The sequence below is a fragment of the Lontra canadensis genome, unplaced genomic scaffold (assembly GCF_010015895.1).
Source record: "Lontra canadensis isolate GAN:19392208 unplaced genomic scaffold, GSC_riverotter_1.0 scaffold1, whole genome shotgun sequence".
NCBI lineage: Eukaryota > Metazoa > Chordata > Mammalia > Carnivora > Mustelidae > Lontra > Lontra canadensis.
In genome coordinates, this window is record NW_022630995.1 from 26,486,557 (window position 1) to 26,508,673 (window position 22,117).

Here is a 22,117-nt window from a genome sequence, read left to right on the forward strand (position 1 = left end):
TCCCGTCGCTACACTGGTGGGAATGGTAGGTGTGCCCGGGGCAAACAGTGAGGCTGCACACAGGGTCCATGGCCCCTGAAGACTGCTAAATTATCCCTGCGCGTGCTTAAAAATGCCAAGAGTCATGATGAACTTAAGGGTTTTGATGTCAGTTCTCTGGGCACTGAGCACACCCAGGTGAGCAAAGTTCCCAAAGAAATCAGAACAAGGGAACATGTGTGAAGGCAGCAAAAAGATATTGTGTGTGTGTGTGTGTGTGTGTGTGTGTGTGAATACAACTCCCACTTGCTTATTTGATCGGGGGGAATCAAAATTAGGATCAATGAAGGTATAGCATCTTACACCTGTCAGAATGGCTGGAAAGAAGACGATAAGAAATAACAAGTGTTGGTGAGGATATGGAAAAGGAAACCCTTGTGCACTGTTGGTGGGAATATAAATTGGTGCAGCCACTGTGAAAAATGATATGGAGTTTCCTCAAAAAATTAAATATTGAAACCTAATAATTCCACTACTGGGTATTTACCCAAAGAAAACAAAAACATTAATTTGAAAAGATATGCACACCCCTATATTTATTGCAGCATTATTTACGATAGCCAAGATGGTAATAAGCTTCCATAAGTAACCCGTGTCCATTGATAGATGAATAAATATGTGATATATGTATATGTGATATGATGTGACATACATATTTATATATATGTCTACACACACACACTATATATATATATATATATATATATACACACACACACACACATAGACATACAATGGAATATTACTCAGCTATAAAAAAAGAACTAGATCTTGCCATCTGTGACAACATGGATGGACCCAGAGGGTGTTACTCTAAGTGTAATAAGTCAGAAACAGAAAGATAAATGCCATAAGATTTCACGAATATGTGAAATTTAAGAAAACAAAACAAATGAATCAATAAGCAAAAAGCAGAAACAGACCCATAAATACAGAGAACAAACTGGTGGTTGTCAGAAGGGGGAGGCATGGGGAGATGAGCAAAGGGGGCGAAGGGGAGTGGGAGGTATAGGCTTCTGCATAGGGAAGAAATAAGTCACAGGAATAAAAGGCACAGCATAGGGGATATAGTCACCCGTACCATAATGGCGTTGTAGGGTGACAGATGGTAGCCACATTTATGAACATAGCATAAGGTACGTACAGAGCTGTCAAATCACTATGTTGTACATCTGAAACTAATAGTGTGTCAACTAGTATGTGTTTATGTTCTCCTCCTAGAAATTTATATTTAGAGAATAATCTGAAATTTAAACATTTGCTGCAATGATTATCACAATGTTATTTCCAATGTTTAAAATCAGTATCAAAGTAAATATTCAATATTAGGGAGATGTCTAGATAACAGAACACAATGCATCTATTTAAAACCAGGTTTTGCAGTATTTTTTCTTAGTAATAGAGAAAAACAATGTTAAGTGAAAAGATGGGGTCCAAAATTGTATACTTATGCTGATTTTTGCAGTAATAAGTCCAATTTTTAATGGGCCAATTGGAAGAAATTGCAAAATGGTAACAAGAACTAGCTCTGGAATTTTGAAAGGGTCTTTGGGTTCCTCTTATACTCTGTTGTACTTTGAAATTTTTCTAAACTAGATAGCTAACGTTCTTGTAGTAAGAAAAAAATTTTATAAAATTAATAAAAATATTTCTGCCTTTCCTCTTTGTGAACAGCTTCTTTTGTATTTTAATGGAGCACCAAAAAGCTAAATTCAAAGATCAATCAGCAGGCTGAAAAAATCCTGTCATTTTTTTTTCTTACTGCTTTTTTAGCTGATTTATTTCCTCCTCTGCAGCCAAAAGGGATATGGCCGATCTGTTCTTGGTTTCTTCAAGAGTCTTTTCAGTTTCAGCCAGACTGTAAGAGAAATCAGTAACTAAAGACCGATTTTCCAAAATTGGCAGACTTTCCAAATCAAGGCATAGGTTCTCCCAGGAACTTTTGGCATATGATATAAGTTCAACATAAACAAGATCAAGTTATGAGACATCTGCATCCAAGCAGACGCCATTGCAAATATTATGTTGTGCTTGTATGCAAAAAATATGCAGGCATTCTTTCTCAAGGTCAAACGCAAAGACATTACAAAGTGGCTACCACCAAAGAGCTTATGTAATAATTACTAACATTAGAATGTAAAGGGCAAAGAAACTTGTTCCCTTCCTCCTTCTCTCTCTCCTAATTCATCTGTTCTTTTTTTTTTTTTTAAGATTTTATTTATTTGTCAGAGAGAGAGAGGGAGAGAGAGCAAGCACAGGCAGACAGAATGGCAGGCAGAGGCAGAGGGAGAAGCAGGCTCCCCGCCGAGCAAGGAGCCCGATGCGGTACTCGATCCCAGGACGCTGGGATCATGACCCGAGCTGAAGGCAGCTGCTTAACCAACTGAGCCACCCAGGCGTCCCTAATTCATCTGTTCTAATCACACTAAATCTTCAGGCTGCCTCTCCCTATAAAATCTCCACTCCTAATACCATTTTCTGCAGTATTCTCATTACTTTACACTGTAGAGTTGCATTTGACCTAATTTTCCCAGACTTCCTAAATATAAAGAAAAAATTATTTGCCCACCTACAAAGAAAATCTTCCAAAGTCAAACTTGACTACCAAGTATTTCATGCCTCTGACTTCCATAATTTATTGAGCATGATTTTCCTGAGTTTTCAACATAACTAGGTCATTGTCAGTGTCAAGGACTCTCTTTATTGTAGACAAATCATAACAAATCATATTATTTCTTTAGGTCTATTTAAAATTTTAAAAGAAATGGGAATGTGTAGATGACATTGGATGGAGACCAGTGGTTCTCCATTAAGTTGCCCTAGTCCAGTGAGAGATCATAGGTGGGCAAAGGTTTCTTGACTTCTTGGACCCTACTTCCCTGTACTATCCAGGTTCTTTCATCTGAGGCTGAGAGAGTGCAATTGCTGTCTAGACTCACACTAGTCTTCTTCCTTTCTTTTAGATGGAAGAATGGAAGGTCACACACTGGGGTCCTCGCCTAGGCAGTAAAGCAGATAGAGAAATAATGGTCTAGCAGGATTCCTACCAAGTTCCCACAGATCCCAGCCGATCGGGCAATACAAGAGGTGTTGTGATTACCCAATGTTCCTTCCCATCTCCTCCTTTTCCTCCTCCCCTAACAGGCAGACAACCTGTGAGTGGTCTTGCAATTGTTGCCCCTGACTGTCTCAAGCAGTCTCCCCTTCTCTGGAGTGCCTCCAACATTTGGTTCACACTAACAGTCTCATTACAGATACACTGTGAACTACTTAAGGGCAAGAATTATTTTTTTACTTATCTTTTTATCCCCAGCATCTCAAATAGTGCCTGTGAACGTGGTAGTGATGAATGAACACAATGTTTAAAGTCTTTTTAAAAATGCCAAAGTAGCAATAACTTCATAATAGGGCTACTGGCGATTAAGAGGAAATTGCTGTGATTTAATTCAAAGGTGAATATGTTACAGGTTTTTAAAAGTACACATGGAGAAAAAAATTAACATATTTGTCATGAGAAAACTAGAAAATTAAAGGAAGCAAATAAGAAGTAAGGAAGGAGAGTATGAACAGGAATAGTTGTTTTTCTCTTAAGACATGGCACTCGTGTGTGAACACATGTACATACAACCAAACATACATGCTAATTTGGCACCCCTTGAATGATATACAGAGAGAAGAAAGAGAGTCACATTCAGGTGCCAAGCATTATTTTAAGCAAGTTAATGTATTTTATTTATTTTTTATTAGGGATTTATTCATTCATTGAGGATATACCATGTGTCAGGCATGATGTTGGGTGCTGGGGATACAACAGTGTCAGAATAGCAGATACAAGATAGTAACCCTTTGGGGCTTCTAGTCTGGTGGATCAGAAACATGCAAACCAATCTTTTCAAGTTCCAAATTATGGTAAGAGCTCTTCTCAGATCACTGCAAAAGAGAACTACGGAGCAGGGGTAAGGAAAGACCTTTCAATATATGTGGTCACAGAAAGACTCTGAGAAAGTTACATTTCAGCTGAGACCTGAAAGATAACAAAGAAGCAGCGAGGCAAAGAACCAGAGAGAGAGACTGCCATGTTTCTGAAAGAGCACAAAGGTTTCAAGGTGAGGAAGGGGACCACAGACTAGGTGAGGAGAGCCTGGCATGAGATGAGGGTGGAAAGGGAGGTAGGGCCAGATCACACAGGGCTTTGGAGAGTCCTGGTAAGGAGTTTAGAATTTTTTTTTTCTAAGTGTGAAAGGAGGCTACTAAGAGCTTTTAAGGTGGGGTCTGCCTTTATTAATTTCTATTTGTGAAATGGATTATAGTAGAACAAGAATGAAAGCAGGGAAATCAGTTGGAAGACAACTGGTTGAAGAAACAGGTATCAGGGCCTTGAACTAGGACGATGGAGGTAGAACAGGAAGAAAAGGACAAGGGTGGGAGAAGTTTAGCAGGTAGATTCAACTGGACTTGCCAATAGATCGGAGATAGGAAATGAGGACATGTGGGATTCATAACCAGAGCCCAAGTATAAAATCTAGACATCTTCCTTTCAGAGAATTCATCAAACTTGGGCAGATCCATCCCCATTCAGCACTATAGAATTTGCCCCTTTGGAACTGAGTCAAAACCAATCTGGTCTCCACAAAGTTAGACACGGGGAATCTCCTTGGTGGGCCACTCATTTCATAGCCGGTAGCACCCTGAATCTAAAGGCAAGTAGAGTAAGAAAGAAGAGACTTAGCTACTATAGAATGTGGGGGACAGACAGCATCATTTGTGATGCCTTAAAAAAATAAGAACCACAGGTGGGTTGAAAACCAAATGAAACTAGGAAATCCAAGGTAAAGGAACAAATACCTTCCTCTGTGCAACTTTCAAATGAGATGCACATGGCTTGGTGGGGGGAGAGGGGGAGGATGCATCTAGATAGTGTACACATGAATGATAAAGCAAACAGTGTGAAAGGAACATGACAGTGCCTATGGGTGTCCTTAGTACTATTCTTACAAATTTTCTGCATTGGAAATTATTTCCAAATAATTTTTTTTTTTAACAAAACGATGCAGTCATGGTTCCTTGAACCCTGATGTTCCTGATGGGTATTTACAGAGCCATAATGATAAGAGAGGGAGATACAAAGGAATTCCTGGCTCCTTTTGGTGCTGATAGAAGTCAAAAACCAGCAAAGTCTTGAAGCCCTGCCTCACAGCTAGTGGCAAACAGAAGGGCCTAGCCAGCAGCAGTTGCCAGCAAATTCTCCAGAAGACTTAACCAGACAAGCCACAAATCAGTACCCCTTGGCACAAGACTCTACTGCCCAGTTGGAAATGAAGGAGCAGGAAGCCATAGAGCAGTACAAGACCAAAAGTTCCTCCTCTCCAGCCTGAGGCATCCCTCATGAGATGCAAGCCTCCCTTCTAGAGGCCAGTCTAAGGAAGGAGGGGGGCCAAGGAGACTCTTGGAGAGGGCCAAAACAAAACAAAACAATGCAAAAACAAACAAACAAAAAAAAAAAACCCTAACAGTAGTTTGAACTTGGAATTCACCAGATATTTACAGGAAAAGGGCTATAGTAAACCAGAAAAGAAGTGGTAAATGTAATTATCCTCACCTCTTTCCAAATCAGCTGATATTAGTTGAAGTAAGTTGCAGAAATTCAGAGGAGTTGTGCTTTTTTGGTTATTACATTTGTAAATGTTGACTGTTGGCAGTCATAAAACTGTTCATTGACAATGATTTCACTTGCAACATGAATGTTGGGTATGGAGGTGACTCTGTGTGTGTGTGTGTCTGTGTGTGTGTGTGTGTGTGTGTGTATGCATGCAAGCACGCACAAAGAAAAATGTCTGGAGCAAAATAAACCAGAATGTTAACAGGGATGAAATAACAGGTGATTTTCACCTTTATCCTTGTCTTTGTTGTATGCATTTTGAATTAGCAATGATTGTGCCTCATTAAACCTCCTTGGCTATGACACAACCACTTTTGTATGTCTGTATGTTGTATGCATTTTAAGAAGGAAATTTTTGCTACCTTCATGATCAAGCAAAACTAAGTCTGTAGAGATACTTTCCTTAAAAGGAAATCTCATCAGAGAACAAGGCAGCGTGCCACACCTTAGTCCATCACAAGCCCTAACCAAAGAGTTCCTTGCTGTCCTATACATGTGAGCAGTAGAGCAAGACTCCAATTAGGAAACATGGGTTTGGGCTAGCTGGGCTGCACGCAGTTTCATGCACATTTGTCCATCTTCCTTAAGTGCAAATCCAAGGCTTGTGATTTTCTTTGCAGTGAATCCTTGAGCTTGCTACCCTGGCTATGCCACTGATAGCTGCTGCTGCCTGGCATTGCCTGACTTCTTTAAAATACTTTTTTATATCTACAAATTATTCCAAAATCTTGAAATCCTTATTGTTTAAAGAGTCTGACTTCTCAGCCAGGGGTCTATACCCCCTAAAGGAGCACATCTGTCAGACGGATGTATCCTCTTCCTCTTGCTCTTGATTTTACTCTTTGTCTGACCTTCTCCAAACCTCCCCATTTTGCATTTTATTTTTCTTTCAAAAGATAGATTCTTTTTCTTTCAAAAGATTATTATGTAACAATCTCTCTCTCTCTCTCTCTCTCTCTCTCTATATATATATATATATATGCTGATAATAGACCTCTAGAGAAGAAGAAGCTCCAGGAATGGAACCAAGGGGACCAGTGTCTTAGGTAACCTCTTATAATAGAGAAATCTTATCCCCAGATTCAAAGACACCGGCTCCTTAATCTGTTGACTCTCTCTCTCTCTCTCTCTCTCTCTCACACACACACACACACACACACGCACACAGTTATTTGCAGACGTCTACATTATTCATGAGCCATTATTCCCCTTTCACTTAAAAATTAAGAACAAACAATTCTTTTTGGAAAAAGATAACTTGCATTCCTCTTACTCGTCTTGAACCTGGTTGAGTTGATTACGAGTCGAAGTCAACTCAGAGTCTAGTTGTTGCATGTCCCGATCCCGAACACCTGACTCTTTATGTTTCTCTTTATCGAATGTGTCCTGAAATGATATACAAATCAAAAAGAGTCTTGAATACATGAAGCAGCTTGATGGGTTGCAACACAATTACGCTGAGCAAAAGAAGTCAGGTGCAAAAGGGCACAAATGCATTGTTCCATATATATGCAGTTCTAGCGCAATCAAAATTAATCTAGAACAATAAAAATCAGAAGAGTGGTTGCCTGCAGTGGGGGAGGGTAGGTGACTGGGAATTGGCACAAGGAAATGCTCTAGAGAGATGGAGATGTCTTATAAGTTAATAGGGTGTGAATTACACGGATATACGCATTTATCGACCTATGGATTTCACTGCAAGTAAATTATACTTCAATTTTTTATTATATAGCACATTTTTAAAAAGCCATTGAAATATCATCCCATATCTTTATCCTCAGGAGAACACCCATGGGGTAAAAATCTAAGCAGCATGTGAAAAATCCCCGGGGAGAGAAAAATTTGCTTAAAACCGACTGATATCTGTGGAATGCTTACCCTATGTTAGTTGTTTTTGCATGTTTATCACATTTAATTCTCAAAATGGCCCTAGTGGGTCAGCAAAAGCATTGTCTCCATTCGGCAAGTAAGACACAGAAGGTTAGACGACAGACCCGGGACCATAGATGAGCGGCCAGAATTGTGCCCAGTGACCTCCACGCGGGAACCCTTTTGCCCCTGTCCTCCTAAGACTGCCAAGAAAAGACTGCTCTATGTGCTTTAATTTGAGAATTTATGGAAACCCATAAAATTGTTTAAAATCAAGGCTACTAATGTTTAATGACATCAGTGCCTTAAGCAAGGTATATGTTCTATTTCCAGTCTGGGCTTCACCTGACTAAAACTTGACACTAACCCATAGAAATCACCCCCTAGCAACAGCAAATGATGGTACTCTTTGTCAGTCTCTGAGAACTAAGTTTCCAATTCGTTTCATTTCACTCTTTCAGAATTTGGAGCTCTCCCCCATCTAATGGTCTCTCCTGAGGCTCCGTGGTACCCTAACTGGGTGGACTAATCTTTATTCCAAAGTTCCTATTTAATGCTGAGTGTGGGCAATGTCCCAGATGTAGATGTAGATGTAGACCATCACCAGTCCCTTCTTCCAGCGGAGGCGGCAGAGGCTCTTTGATTCATCTGAGGTCACACCGCTGAGGTAGGCAAAGCTGAGAGTTGAACGCAGGTCTGTCTGAAGAGAAAGCTGAACCCATTATGCCACATGCTACTGTAAACAGAACCTCACTTTTTGGACCTGTGTCCAAAGTAGCACTAAGTCCCTCACTAGGCAAAAGTCATCTCTTACATATGTCTGCATTCCCGGAGCCTGAACAGGGTGCTGAAAGTCAAAGGGGATCCTTTAGCATCCCTACCTGTAGAGAGGGCACCCTGCTGTCAACAGGTTTTCCCAGGGAAGCAGCAGTAAAGGAGGCCTCCAGCCAAGGCAGAAGGCGCGATTTTATTATTTCCACACCATCATAATGTCCGCCTGAAAGAACCCACAAATCAGGTCAGGGAGAGAAGTTCAGCAATACGGTGAGAGCACCAAGGACAGAAGCAAAAGAAGACAGAACCGGATGGGGAAACATGGGCCATTCTCACCTTCTTGGGCTGCCGTGGTGAGGATCCGAAAGAGCTGTCCTTGTACTTTGGAAATTTGTTCGATGAGCTCAAGGCAATGACTAAGATTTTGATCACATGTGTTTGCCTGAAAAATCAAAACAGAAAAGTCATTGCAATTCCCTTCCTCTGGAACCCACTGCAGGGACACAAGGCCTGACTTTACCCAGGGACGCCTGGCTGTGGTATACTCCCAGGCACAGAGACTGCCCTGTGTTCACCAAACCATCTTTCCAGTTCCTCCTGGGAGCACAGCTAGAATACTTCTCCCAGCGGCCCTAGCAGTTGGCAGCAGTCAGCAACGGTACAGCGGAGTTCCAGTCAATGGGAAAGGAAGTACGTTATGCCCCTTGCAGGTATGACCCGGAAGAAAACCCCTTGAGCAATTCTCTTCTCTCTCTCCTTCCCCATCAGCCAGCCAGATGCCGAAGACCCAGGAGAGGACCCCAAGGGCATAAAGGATGGTGGAGCTACAAGATTTGAAATTTGAAAGGCTATGCATCCAACACTTGCAATGATTATCACATCATTGAGAAAGTGTGAGTGTGTCTGTGTGTGTGTGTTTGTGTGTGTGTGTGTGTGTGTGTGTGTGAAGCCACTGAGGTTTGGGGGTTAATTTACCAGCAATACCCCTGACTTGCTACTCAAAGGAACCCTACAAAAACTCCTTTTATAAAGTGAATAGACGTTTTGTAACCCAATACAAACCACTGTTTCCTAATTTACCTGCTTTATTGGTTCGTGTCCTCTAAAATCATTATGTAGATTAAGAACACTACTTGTTAATAGCAGGAAGGTACTGGGGGGTTAAGGATCCCATGGAGAATAAGACGAAAGACGTGGCACCAGCCATATAGCATGGGCAGACTTGTGGGGAGAGAGGGACGAAGACAGTTCCTCCCGGTGGAACATGGGCGCACGAGGTCTACTCCAGAGCCCACGGTCTTGGGAAGGCAGAGAAGACTTCTGCGAGGAAGTGAAATCTAGGCAAGGAGAAAGCAGGCCGATTCAGGGGGATGGGCAGTTCCAGGGTTGTGGAACATCAACAGATCACGAAGAAACCCAAGAGGTGGGCCTTTAGCTATTATTCTGCTTTTTTCACCCCCTTGGTGAGATTTTTACCATTTCCTCACCAGCCAAACTTCTAATGGCGTCTACCACTAAAGGAAGGGACAGAACCACAAGCAACGAACAGATCACATGGGTGTAAAAACACACAGACTGATGTATTGTCTCAAGCCGTGGCGGCGGCCTCCTGGGCGCCGGGCAGGTGGTGGGGGCGAGGAGGAGAGAAACGAGAACAGGGAGGAAGAGTGGCCTCCAGGCGAAGGCCACAGGCCACATGCATGTGTGTGTAGACGGGGGAAGTGGTTCAGGCAGCCAGGCAAGCCCCCTGTGGACAGAGGCGGTGCTGGCCTGGGCGCTGTTGCACTCCCGGCCTGTGTTCCCTGTGTTCCGTGGTCTCTGTGCTCCAACCCAGTAAGTACTGGACAGACGCATGATGACGAGAAGATTCGCACAGTCCGCGTTTATCGCAGACCTCCTATGCGCAGGCGCTGTTGATGTTTACGTATATAAGCTCAGGGAAGCCCCACAGCAGTACACTGGGAGGTGGGGGTGTCATTGTTATCACCTCCGTTTTCAGTTGACAAAAATGAGATGCAGAGAGGTTAAATAACTTGTCTAAGCTTACCTTGCCGGTAAAATGGCAGAATTGAGATTGGAACCCATGCCCTTAAGAGTATGACTGGTGCTGGGAGCAGAGGGAGGACACGAGTGAATGGGGAGGGCCATCCAGAACCCCCCCTCCACAAGAGGGGAGACACTGAGAGAAGTCTGGATGCAGAGTACTAGAGAGAGACTGTGATGTACAGTAGAGTAGCAGGGGCAAAGGCCCTGTGGCAGGGGCAGGAGCGAGTTTAGTTACGTTGAGAACTGTAAGTAAGCGTATGTAGCAGAAGCACAGAAGGTGAGAGCCATTGGCAGGACAGATCCTGGAGGGCCTTCCAGGCCTGGGGAGGAGTTTGGAGGGAGTGGACTCAAGCCTAGACCATAGGTGGAGCTGCTGGGTTATGTCCCTACCTGGTGGACGGCACCTGGTGACAAGCTCTGATTTGGCACCTACGTCTGATGAAAGCATTTGTTTCTGTTTCTCATCCCTCTATCCCCTTCTCCTAAAAAGACCAGGACCTCTCTTTAGAAGTTCCTTTGTCTTTCCTATGTTTATATCAGTTGCCACTGGTATGTTTAACAAATTAAATGGCCCCAAAATATGTGATGAATGAATGAATGAATGACTTAACAGCGTAATATTGACATCATCAGAACACTTGGAACCCCCAGCTGAACAGCTGTGCCCATCCCTCCCTTGTTGAAGCAGCAACTCCTTGGCCTTGCTCTCACACCTGCACTTATCATGGTGAACCTGTTACTCAAGAGCAGCTTTGCCCTCTGGCTCGATCATGCCATAGGCTACGTGGGCAGGGAATGGGGCCTGAGGGTCCAGCAGACCTGAGTAATTATCTCTGCTCTGCCACTTGCCACCGTTCTCTGCAATCCTACGCAGATTACTTAACCTTTCTGACCCCATTGCCTCTCCAGGAAAATGGGGATCACGACTTGCAAACTATTAGAGGAGAATTAAATCCAAAGAATGCATATCTAGCACCTCAGAGAGAGAAGGCATTCAACAATTGGTACCTATGAGGTATTATGTGTTATTGAAAGGAGCAATGGGTATAGGAATAAACGCAGACCTCGGTTCAAATATGGTTTCCCATTTAGTTTCTGTATTCTTTTAGAAAAGACTTTCTTTTAAAGATTTTATTTTTTTATTTGACAGAGGGGGGATCACAAGTAGGCAGAGAGGCAGGCGGTGGGGGGGCTGGGGGGAAGCAGGCTCCCTGCTGAGCAGAGAGCCCCATGCAGGGCTCGATCCCAGGCCCCTGAGATCATAACCTGAGCCAAAGGCAGAGGCTTAACCGACTGATTCACCCAGGTGCCCTAGAAAAGATATTTTAAATATGAGTCTCTGTTTACCCATATTTAGGAAGTGGCTGAACTCATGAACTAACCTAGATGCAGAGTAGAGGAGGGACAGAATAATTAGAAGCATTATTGTATTGTATATTGTAATATATATATATGTATATATATATATATATTATATATACATATAATATATATATGTATATTGTAATATGTATATTACCATTTGCTTCTATGCCTTGCCCAGAGTCTGGTACAAAGGAGGTGCCCAAAGGAATGTTTGTTAAGTGGGCTTGTACACACAACTTAAACAGAAGACAATGTATAGTATAAAACTGTTCCTGTTCCCAAGACCTGTCACAACACGCTGCAGCTTCTAACACAAAGCCTCACGCAAGATGCTCAAGTTGCAGTAGGGTCATGTTCTCTACCAAACAGTCCCCAACAAAATAAACAGAGCAAAGATATGACCGAATTCTGCTGTCTCCTAATTCCAAAGTTCATTCATTCATAAATCACTGCACCCCTACTATTTGTAGCTCAGGAAATAAAGCTACATTGAAAAAATTAGGGGCACCTTGTTGGCTCAGTTGGCTAAGCCTCTGCCTTTGGCTCGGGTCATGATCTCCGGGCCGTGGGATCGAGTCCTGTATCAGCCTCTTTGCTCAGTGGGGAGTCTGCTTCTCCCTTTTCCTCTGTAACCTCTGTTTGTCTGTCTGTCTGTCTCTCTCTCTCTCTCAAATAAATAAATAAAATCTTTTTTTAAAAAAGGAAAGAAAGAAAACATTAAAAGTTGCCTACTGTCAATGAGCTCACCAGCTAGGGAAGTGGGATGGAAAATGGGGGACACACATAGGATTAATAGTTACCTTAGAGTTTACTGAGTGTCTTGTGGGTAGTGAGCTGGGGTAGGAACAAAGCATGCCCTCGTGATCAGTGAGGGGTAAGAAATGAAGGTATTTCAAGAGGAGGAGCAGCAGGCACCAGGGCAAGGAGGGACAAGGCGTACCAGAAGGGCAAGTGGAACACAGGGTCCAGAGACCAAGTAATGATAAACTTTATTTGTCACATGAAGGGTTCTGAGCCTTATCCCATCACTGAATATTTAAGGGGGGCAGGTAAAGGAGAGTGGTGACGTGGTCCGATTTCCTTTGCATTTTATGAAAATCACTCTGGCAAAAGCCAACCACACAGGGTTCAGATAAGAGAGTGAACCTGGTGGGAAGTGGGGGCCATTGTAACCCTCTGGTTGGGGAATGCAGTGCCATTGCCCAACCACAGGACACAAGCGGAGAACCAGCAAGGTTAGAGAGGGGGAAACTAGTCCCGTTGGGTTCGTGTTGGGTTGGAAGAAATCTGGAGCCTCCCCATGATGCAGGCTACAAGGCAGGTGATTACCCAGGTCGGGAGCTCTGAAGAAAGCCCAAGCTGGAGATAGATTTGGGGGTCCCCAGCATCTGGGAAATAGCTAAAGCCATAACTTGATGCATCAATTGCTTTTGAGAAATCAAGGGGCTAAGAACCAGGAAGAAGGAGAAGGCTGGTTATCAGGTAGCTTCTGGAGACCTTGATGAGAACAGTGATGGCAGAATGCTGTGGGCTATTTGATGTATTTCCAGACTGCACGGGGGTGAGGGAACCAATGGGAGCCAAGAAGAAGCAAAAACAATGAGGACAGGTGACACTTTTCAAGAAGTTCCCCAGTGTGGGGAAGAGTAATGTGGAGGTCCCCACTCTCATGCCCCAAACAAAAGCTCCTGATAATATCAAGCCTATATATTGCCTGATTTCCTAAATCCTTCCTAACATGCCTCCACATGACTTGTCCAGCCTTACTTCCCTCTCCTCCCCTGCCAACAACTCTCTCCTCTCCAGCCACTGTCCTGCCTTGCATATGCACACGTTACATAGACACAGGATCCGCCACCAATGCTTTAATGCATTTCACGTTCTTTACTTGTGAGCAGCCTTGACCTTAACATTTCTCCTTGTGACAGCCTGATCATCCAGGCCTCTACCAATGATTCTCTCATACCTTTGATTCTATCCCTCACCTTGAACCACCTCCGCAACATGAAAGAGAAAACTTTTCATTGCTAAGTCAACAAAATGTATCACTCAATGTCTTTCATCAACTAACAAACTACGGTTGGAACAGCTATTTAAATCTATCGCTTTGAGCACAAAATACAGTGATTTACATTTTAAGAAACCTCAGTCTCACACACACATAGAGCATATATATTAGATAAGACTTAATAGTACAAAGGGTTCATCCCAACATTCCTTTAAAATATGAATGCTATTATAACATTAAGTGATTTACCTGACTTTATTTTTTTAAACATTTATTTAAGAAAAACCTCATTTTACATACAAGAATGCCATTCCAATCCTGCCGGTTGGAGAACGCGCAGATGAGCAAGGGAAAGGAAAGATCAGCAGTCAATGTGTAGAGACTTGTCTGAGCAGCAGTAGTGGGCAGTTGCTTATAGCCAGTCGTGGAAATTCATACATGGCAAACAAAAGCCTGAATTTCTACCTTCTTTTTTCCCCTACTGTCCGGCAAATGTGTGCTAGAGGGGATGGGCAGAGGAGGACGGCGGAAATGGACACCGCAAATGAGTAGAATTTCCTTACACCTTCCCTCCCTCTGTAGGAGGTAAGAGAATAAACTTGGCAAGCAAAAGACCTACTTTCAAGTCCAAGTTCTACCCTTTCTACTGGTGTGACCTTGGGCAGGTTAGCTGCCCTCCTGAGGTTTGGTTTTCTCATCTATAAAATATAGAGAATAAAACCTGCTATTTCATAAGCTTTTATAAAATTTCAAGGCAATAATGCAGGAAGAGAGCTTTGAAAGCCTTCGAGGGCTCCGTACGTGCTGGTTATAAGAGGCTACAATTCGTCCCCCAGGGAAATGGCAGTCCCATATATGGGCAGCCCCTTCATGTGACTCAGTTTCCAAAATCAACCCTCAGTTCTACAGTGTGGCTGACTTTCCCACTATACCACTACCTCCACAACAATGTTTTAAAACAAAAATACTAAATATTAGATATAAGAGAAATGGGCTTATATATATACCCCAACATCTTAGCAAAAACTTCTATTTAGACTTCCTCGCTGGATTTTAGCATCTTGACCTGCAGTCAGTATTTCTATCAGGTTTCTTTCATTAATTATTTTCCAAAAACATTAAACAATGATGCTGTTTCCATTAACAAGTTTGTCTAAGAAAGTTGATAGCCCCACTGTTAAAAATAGAATAATCTGCCCTAATCACTTGTCAATTTCTTTCCTAGCCATGAATTCATCGTTAGCAGCTGTGGCAGAAACTTTAGCACTAGTGAAAGAATCCACATGCTTTCCTTAAAGGAAAGGAGGCTCCTTAAAGCTCCTTAAAGGAGCCTTAAAGGTTTCAGGCTCCTTTACAAGTAGATTGGAGCCACATAACAATCCTGGTCTAGGGAAGAGGAGTGAAAGTGATGTGTATAATGTAAGTGCTCTCTTTCTCTCTCTCTTCCCCTGTGGACCTTTGCCGTCCCATGATGAGATCTGTGATGAGATGACTGCTCCACCAGGTGGCGGCCACCTGAACCTGAGCCAGTGACAGAGGAGAGGGGCCATCAGACTTGGCATGAATGAGAAATGTCTTTCATGTAAGTTTAGACAGTAAGAATTGGAGCTGTGTTCATCACTGCAGCTTAGCAGTAAAGAGATAAAAGGAAGAAAAAAATATTTTCTATGAATTCACTAGACTGAACCCCCAGGAATGTGGAAGTGTATTGACTATGGGGGAGGACAAAGGCAGCCAGGGAGTCTGTTTGAAGACACCATAGCAACTACAACAAAGCTTCTGTACTGAGAATCAAGGATATTTTGTCATACAGGCAACATCTATTTTAACACAAAGATTATCCAAAAACAGAGGGACACCTCTTTGAGAAATCCTTTTTACATACTGATATTGAATATGCTGTTTTCGCTTGCAAGGGCAGATTTCTATAACACAAGAGGAGAGTAATGCAAGGGGAAGTGTTATCAGCTGTCCCTAACATCCCCACTCACATAACAGATAATCAAAAGTTTCCAATTCGTAATGTCCTGATGTCTGTTATTATACATCAAGAAATGGAATCTTCTCCTGTCTTAGGGATGGGGTTATCAAGGATCTGGTAAGTTCTTACTATTTGCTCCTGTAATTACATACAGTACATTTTAAAAAGTAATGAATGTCAGAGCATCTGACCAAAGGTAGCTCCCTAGTCCACAAGATTCTGGGTGGATATAAATGCGTCTCGGGGGGAGGAGGAGTTTCAGCCCAGAGCTGACCTCCTCCAGGTACTGCTAACTTGCAAAGGAGGTTAATTTCTTTTTTTTTTTTTTTAGATTTATTTATTTGTTTATTTATTTATTTGACAGAGAGAGAGATCACAAGTGGGCAGAGAGGAAGGCAGAGAGAAGGGGGGAAGCAGTCTCCCTGCTGAGCAGAGAGCCCGATGCAGGTCTCCATCCCAGGACCCTAAGATCATGACCTGAGCCGAACACAGAGGCTTAACCCACTGAGCCACCCAGGCGCCCCTGGAAGGAGGTTAATTTCTCATCTTAACACCTCTATGAAGTAATTAGGTCCCGAGACCTAATTCTGATCTCTATAATTGGTTATGTGACCCTTTTGCAGAGACGACCAAGAGGACCATACAGAAGCTGCATGATCAGTTGGGGGCATTTGGGGCAGCAGACTATTACTTGAAGGACCATTCTCAGAGTCTGACCTTGTTTACATGTCTCCTCACTGCATGATGCTTTTAAATCCCACCTCCCATTGCCCCCTGGGGATAACATCCAAACTCCTTAACACACCACCCAAGGCCTCTACTCTCTGGCCCCAACCACCCCACATTCTCAGCCTCATCTCACCTCTTCTCCTTGCCCAGAACCATTCACCGGCCCCCCGCAAAGACCAGCTTCTTCCTGCCCTCCTGCTTTTGACACCTGCTGTTTCCTCTACCCTTTATATGCTACTCTGCCTGGAAGTTTCCCATGAAGATGCAGCTAACATTTCCATTCCCAGCATCTAGCACAGAGAGACATATCATAAACTCTGCAAAAATATTTTGTTGAATGAATTAGTTAATCAGTAAAGGTACATTGCCAAAAGTGGGCACCTGGGTGGCTCAGTGGGTTAAGGCCTCTACCTTCAGCTCGGGTGGTGATCCCAAGGTGCTGGGATCGAGCCCCACATCGGGCTCTCTGCTCAGCGGGGAGCCTGCTTCCCCCTCTCTCTCTGCCTGCCTCTCTGCCTACTTGTGATCTCTGTCTGTCAAATAAATAAATGAAAATCTTCAAAAAAAATAATAAAGGTACACTGCCAAAAGTGTACATATAGAGTGTCTAGGCCAAAGCTTCACACAAAGCAGAAGTTAAGTAACCGTTTATTGAATAAATTATTAAGCCCTTAATAACTGGCTCAGTTCTTGGTTGAACAAGAAGAGATTTTCTATGGCTCTTTCGTCAACATTCTCAGTAACCACACAGGAGGAAAAACAATTCTGAAAGTTACATGTTTGTACCAAGCTGTCCTTGAACAGCCAATGCAATCCAAGGTTTAAAGACCAAGTAATACAATACTTCAGCTTTTCTTTAATAACTAAAAGAAAGTGAATTTGCAATGTTTGCTTTTGTTTTTATTGTGTTTCTCTAGAGGGGTTTGGAAAAATATCCCTTCTTGGAGTCATTTTAAATAAATAAATCTTTTTTATAAAATCAAGCAAGTAGTGGTTTTGTGTAGGGCCCAGAAGATTGCTAGATGTTGTAGGATTAAAAACTAGCCAACAAATAAAAAACAAAGGCTTTGGGGCAGAAAATTACATTTTTTAAAAAATTTACTATGTCTGACAACATACATAGGACACAAGGAAAAGAGTGTTGGTGGACAGATTAAGGCAGAGGAAATGGGAAGCCCTATGAAGGAAATTAAGAGAAATAAAAAAAATTAACTAAGATCTATTAATCCCAATAATGACTAGTTTAAAGGAAAAGGAAAATTTTGCATTGTGTTTTAGAACTAATCTGTTCAAATCATTGATCTTTTTCACTGAAAATAACTTTTTCCCAAGGGGATAACTTTAATCACATTCTTAATTCTAGAGTGGTATTTATGGTCTTCTATTTTGCTTGAGTTAACTAGAACTAAATCAATGTGGTCACAGTCAGCAAAATCAACTTTCCATAGCAAATATAATTTAAAGCTTTTAATGAATAAACCTCTATAGCCAACATTTTAATAAACATAGTTTGCTACAACGACTACTCTTCATCTTAAGGTTTCAAGGAAAAAGTCCTCGGAACTATTAAAACAAACTTGCTGTATTACAGAGAACCTCTAGGCCATTGACCAAAACCCACCCTGTAGGCGACAAGCTACTGAAAAAGTCTAGAGGTAAACTTAATTTTGGTAGGTGTATATACATATTTTCTTATCCTCTCTCTTTAGCTACACATACATACAGAACACACACACACAATTAAAAACGCTTGTACCCTCTCAATTGTGCCCCTACTTGGAAATCATGGCTTTGGTTTCAAATCAATTTTAATAAAGGCTGAATTAAAGATATTTGGGGATCACCTTTAATTCTACACTGGATATGAGGTTTTAAGAAGACAAATGTGTCCCAGAACCCAGGTGTGTGGGAGAATGGTGGTGGCATTCAGTCAGTCATTATTTAATTGAACAATTTCTGGGAGGCACGCATTATTCTAAGTGCTGGAAATACAGAGATAAGCAGAAAAGGGAGAACTCTCTGGCCTCTGGAGCTTACATTTTAGTGGGAAGAGGGGGAGGAAAGATTGACAATAAAATAAAAGAATGAGTAAAAATAAGAAGATGCATTTATTACAGAAGAAACAAAGCAGAAAAGGGACACAGTGTGCCAGGGGCAGGGGTAGGAGATGGCAGTTGTGAACAGGATGGTCTCTCCTGAGAAGGTGACATTTAAGCAGACTTGAAGGAGGATAGAAAGCAAAGCTTGTAGGTAGCTTACTGAAATACCCACAGGCAAAAGTTTTCCAGGCAGAGAGGAACAGGAAGTGAAAATGCCCTGAAGCATGAGACCAGCTGATGGGCTCTAGACTCTTCTGCCCAATAGAGTAACCACTAGTCATATGGGACTATTTAAATTTAAATTATTTAAACTTAAATGAATTTTAATTTTTTTAATTTAAATGAAATTTAAAATTCATTTAAATTTTAAATTTAGGGGCGCTTGGGTAGCTCAGTGGGTTGGGCCTCTACCTTCGGCTCCGGTTGTGATCCCAGGGTCCTGGGATAGAGCCCTGAATCGGGCTCTCTGCTCAGCAGGGAGCCTGCTTCCCACCCCCACCCCCGCTCTCTGCCTGCCTCTCTGCCTCCTTGTGATCTCTCTCTGTCAAATAAACAAATAAAATCTTTAAAAATAAATAAATTTAAAATTTAAACTTCATTTCTCAGTTTGTACTTACCACAATTCAAGTACCAAATAGCCACCATATTGGACAATGCCTGTATAGAACAAGTCCGTCATAGAAAGTTCTACTGGATAGCTTTGCTCTAGAAACAGCAACTAGATCAGTATTGCTAGAATAGATTGAGGAAGGGATTAACAGATGAGGTCAAAGTTTAAAGGAGCACAATTGTGTAGGACTTTAATGGCCATTGTAGGAACTTTGGCTTTTATTCTGAGTGGGACAGAAGTCTGAGGACTCTATCAGAGAAGTAACTTGATCTCACTTGACATTTAGAACAATCTCTCTGAGATATGTTTATATCTAGATGAATAATGATGGAAGATGGACAAGGATGGTTACAGCATAGGTGGTGAAAGGGTTCTGTGTGAATTTGGAAGTAGGTACCAACAGATTCAGCTGGTGAAAAGATTGTGGGGTGTGTCATGCTGAAAACAGTGAAGGAAAGAAGGAGGCCAGTGTTCACGGCACGGGCATAGCTAAGGTAGGTTTTAGACTGATTTGACTTCAAGATGATGATAGTACAACTAAAAATGTCTAATGGGCAACCAGAGAAATGAGAAAAGGTCCTGAATATAGATATGAGATTCGTGGACATATGTGTAAGAGAGAAGCAAGAATGGAGGCCCCAGAGAAGATTCCTAAAGTCTTAAAGAACTGCCATAGGAGGAAAGTGGGTAAGGCAAGGAGACCAATTATTTGAGCCTTAGAAGAATAGAGATGTCAACAGTCAAAGGCAACAGAAACACTAGATAGTCCAAGAAAATGATTGCATGGAGAAATGGCCACAGATTTTTTTGGAAAGGCATTGGTCTCCAAGACGGCAGTTTCTATGAAGGTGGGGGAAGAGCTTAGCATGGGGGAGAGAATCTAGATTGGAATGATTTCAGTGACAATAGAGGAGCGGGGGGGCTACCGTTACTGAGAAAGGAAAGTGTAATAAACTTTGGCATTTCTTAATATTATTATACTTGCTCCAGTCAAATGTTAGTGTGATTTGTGTTAAACACTGTCTTGTGACAAACTGAATATATATTTTGTAAAAAAATATATATATATGTATATATATATATATATATATATATATATACATATATATTTTTTTAAGTCCTCTCTACAGCCAACATGGGGCTCAAACTTACAATCCCTAAATAATGAGTCCCACGTTCTACCAACTGAGCCAGTCAGGCACCCCCAAACTAAATATCCCTTTTAACATTCAGAGTTTATTTAGGCCAAGGGTGTAATAATGAAAGGAAGAGGGTGGGGTGGGAGGAAGGAAGGAAGGAATGGGGGAAGGGGAAAAGGAAGACAGAATAGGCTGTAAGAGGTAGGAAGAGGTAAATTTGAATTTTCCTGCAATCTTGATGGGGAAGGAATAGTCACAGTGCTCATTCTTTAAAGGTGGGCAAAGATAGTAAACAGTGAACACTACACAGTGGGCAAGGAGAAAGTTGTGAGTGTTCTTTGAGTTTTCCTCCACCACAGGAGCCCTGGTCAAAGGGTGAATGGGAAAGCCTAGAGACTCAGACAGCATCCAGTTGCGTTCTTCCTGGTAGGATTTCAGAAACGAGCCAATTTAAATTCCAAAAAAAACCTGAGATCTGGTTGAGTGAATCTGTCCTATTTAGCAGAAGAGGTACTGAGACCCACAGAGGTGAAATAAACTCCCCCAGGGAATTCAGCTGGTACTATCTAGAGCCAGACCCAGAACCCGGGCTCATTCCAGGTCCACGCATGCCCAGCTCTGTCTGTCTCACTGTTCCACTTCATGAGTGGGACCCTCCTATTTAAGACGGACAGATCAAACCCAGCAAATGCAACACCGAGTTGTACTTAATGTGCGGGGCTAACGCGAGCCGGAGTGGGAGTGGGGATTAATGAGACTTGAGGAGCTCTACGGGTTTGATGACAGAATAATGGCTTCCTACAAATGCCTTGGTAACAGGCCTCCTGAATTCTCTGCCTTGGTGTGGAATTGTGCCTACTTGCCATGCTGACCAGCACACAAGTGAAACCCGCAACGTTGACAAGTGTCCATCTCACTGACATCTGAGTAATAACTCCTGGGAGTCTTTTTATAAAAATTCATTGTGATACAATCCCTGAGTATCCTGAGACGTGAGGAGAGGCACGACCAGGGGTGTAGGTTAAAAAAAAAAAAAATCGAGTGAGGGATAGGGATGTGGGTTGCTAACGGAGGGGATAGGAGGGAAAGCCACAGGCTGGAGCCCTGGCGGACTGTGGTCTTTGCCGTTGCTAGGGCCGCCAGCGTCCTTGGTTACCGCTGGGACGCAGGCGCTCTGTCCGCGCGGACTCCGAGTCTGCACTCCGCGAGCCCCGTCCCCCCAGCGCCCCCTGGCGCAGAGAGGAGAAAACTGCACCGGCAGGCCCTTGCCCTTCCTCCCTCCCCCACGATCCGGGTTCGAGACGCGGTCCTAATGAGGAATCTCGCCCGCCCGGGCTTTGCCAAGCGACCGCCCCGAGCCAGCGCTGAGAGGGCTGTGCCAGGAGCTAAAGCGACGGCGAGCCCGGGGCTGTCCCACCCGGACTCACGTTGTACTCCCTCAGCCAGCCGTCTAGCTTGTCGTGCATCAGTCGCAAAGTTTCGCTCGAGACCAGTTTCCTCAGGTTTTCTGCCATCGCTCACTTTTCCGCTGGGCCGCGCTCTGGGAGATGGAGACGTGGAGGGGACGAGGCGGCGGCCTCCGCGGGACCCTGGGGCGATGCGGCGGGAAGGGTGTTCTTCTCCGGAGGGGCTCAGAGCGCGGCTGCTGCTGCCATCCTCCGCCTCGGGTCAGAGCCGGCAGGGTTCGGCAAGCCGCGGGGCGGGGAGGTGCCCTGGGCCGCAGCCGCCGCGCCTCATCCGCCGCCCGGCGCGGTCTCTCGCTCCCCCGCGGCCGCGCGCAGCCCCCGCCATAAATACGG

At 43.2% G+C, this 22,117-nt stretch overlaps 1 protein-coding gene across 3 annotated transcripts in view; it reads right to left on the minus strand.

The window, feature by feature from the left end:
• Positions 1 to 22,105, minus strand: part of SPATA18 (spermatogenesis associated 18) — a 37,583-nt gene extending 15,478 nt beyond the window's left edge. For 2 of the 3 annotated variants that reach the window (XR_004382001.1, XM_032851865.1), the window contains exons 1-5: positions 21,746 to 22,105; positions 8,678 to 8,783; positions 8,449 to 8,564; positions 6,972 to 7,084; positions 1,802 to 1,897 (exon numbers count right to left, since the gene is read on the minus strand). Coding sequence is in view for 2 of the 3 variants with exons in the window: in XM_032851865.1 (XP_032707756.1) it covers positions 1,802 to 1,897; positions 6,972 to 7,084; positions 8,449 to 8,564; positions 8,678 to 8,783; positions 21,746 to 21,832 (518 nt within the window). In the remaining variant the exon portion in view is untranslated. The remainder of the gene's footprint in view (positions 1 to 1,801; positions 1,898 to 6,971; positions 7,085 to 8,448; positions 8,565 to 8,677; positions 8,784 to 21,745) is intronic. The other variant, XM_032851879.1, reaches the window with a different exon arrangement.
• Positions 22,106 to 22,117: the final 12 nt, after the last annotated feature.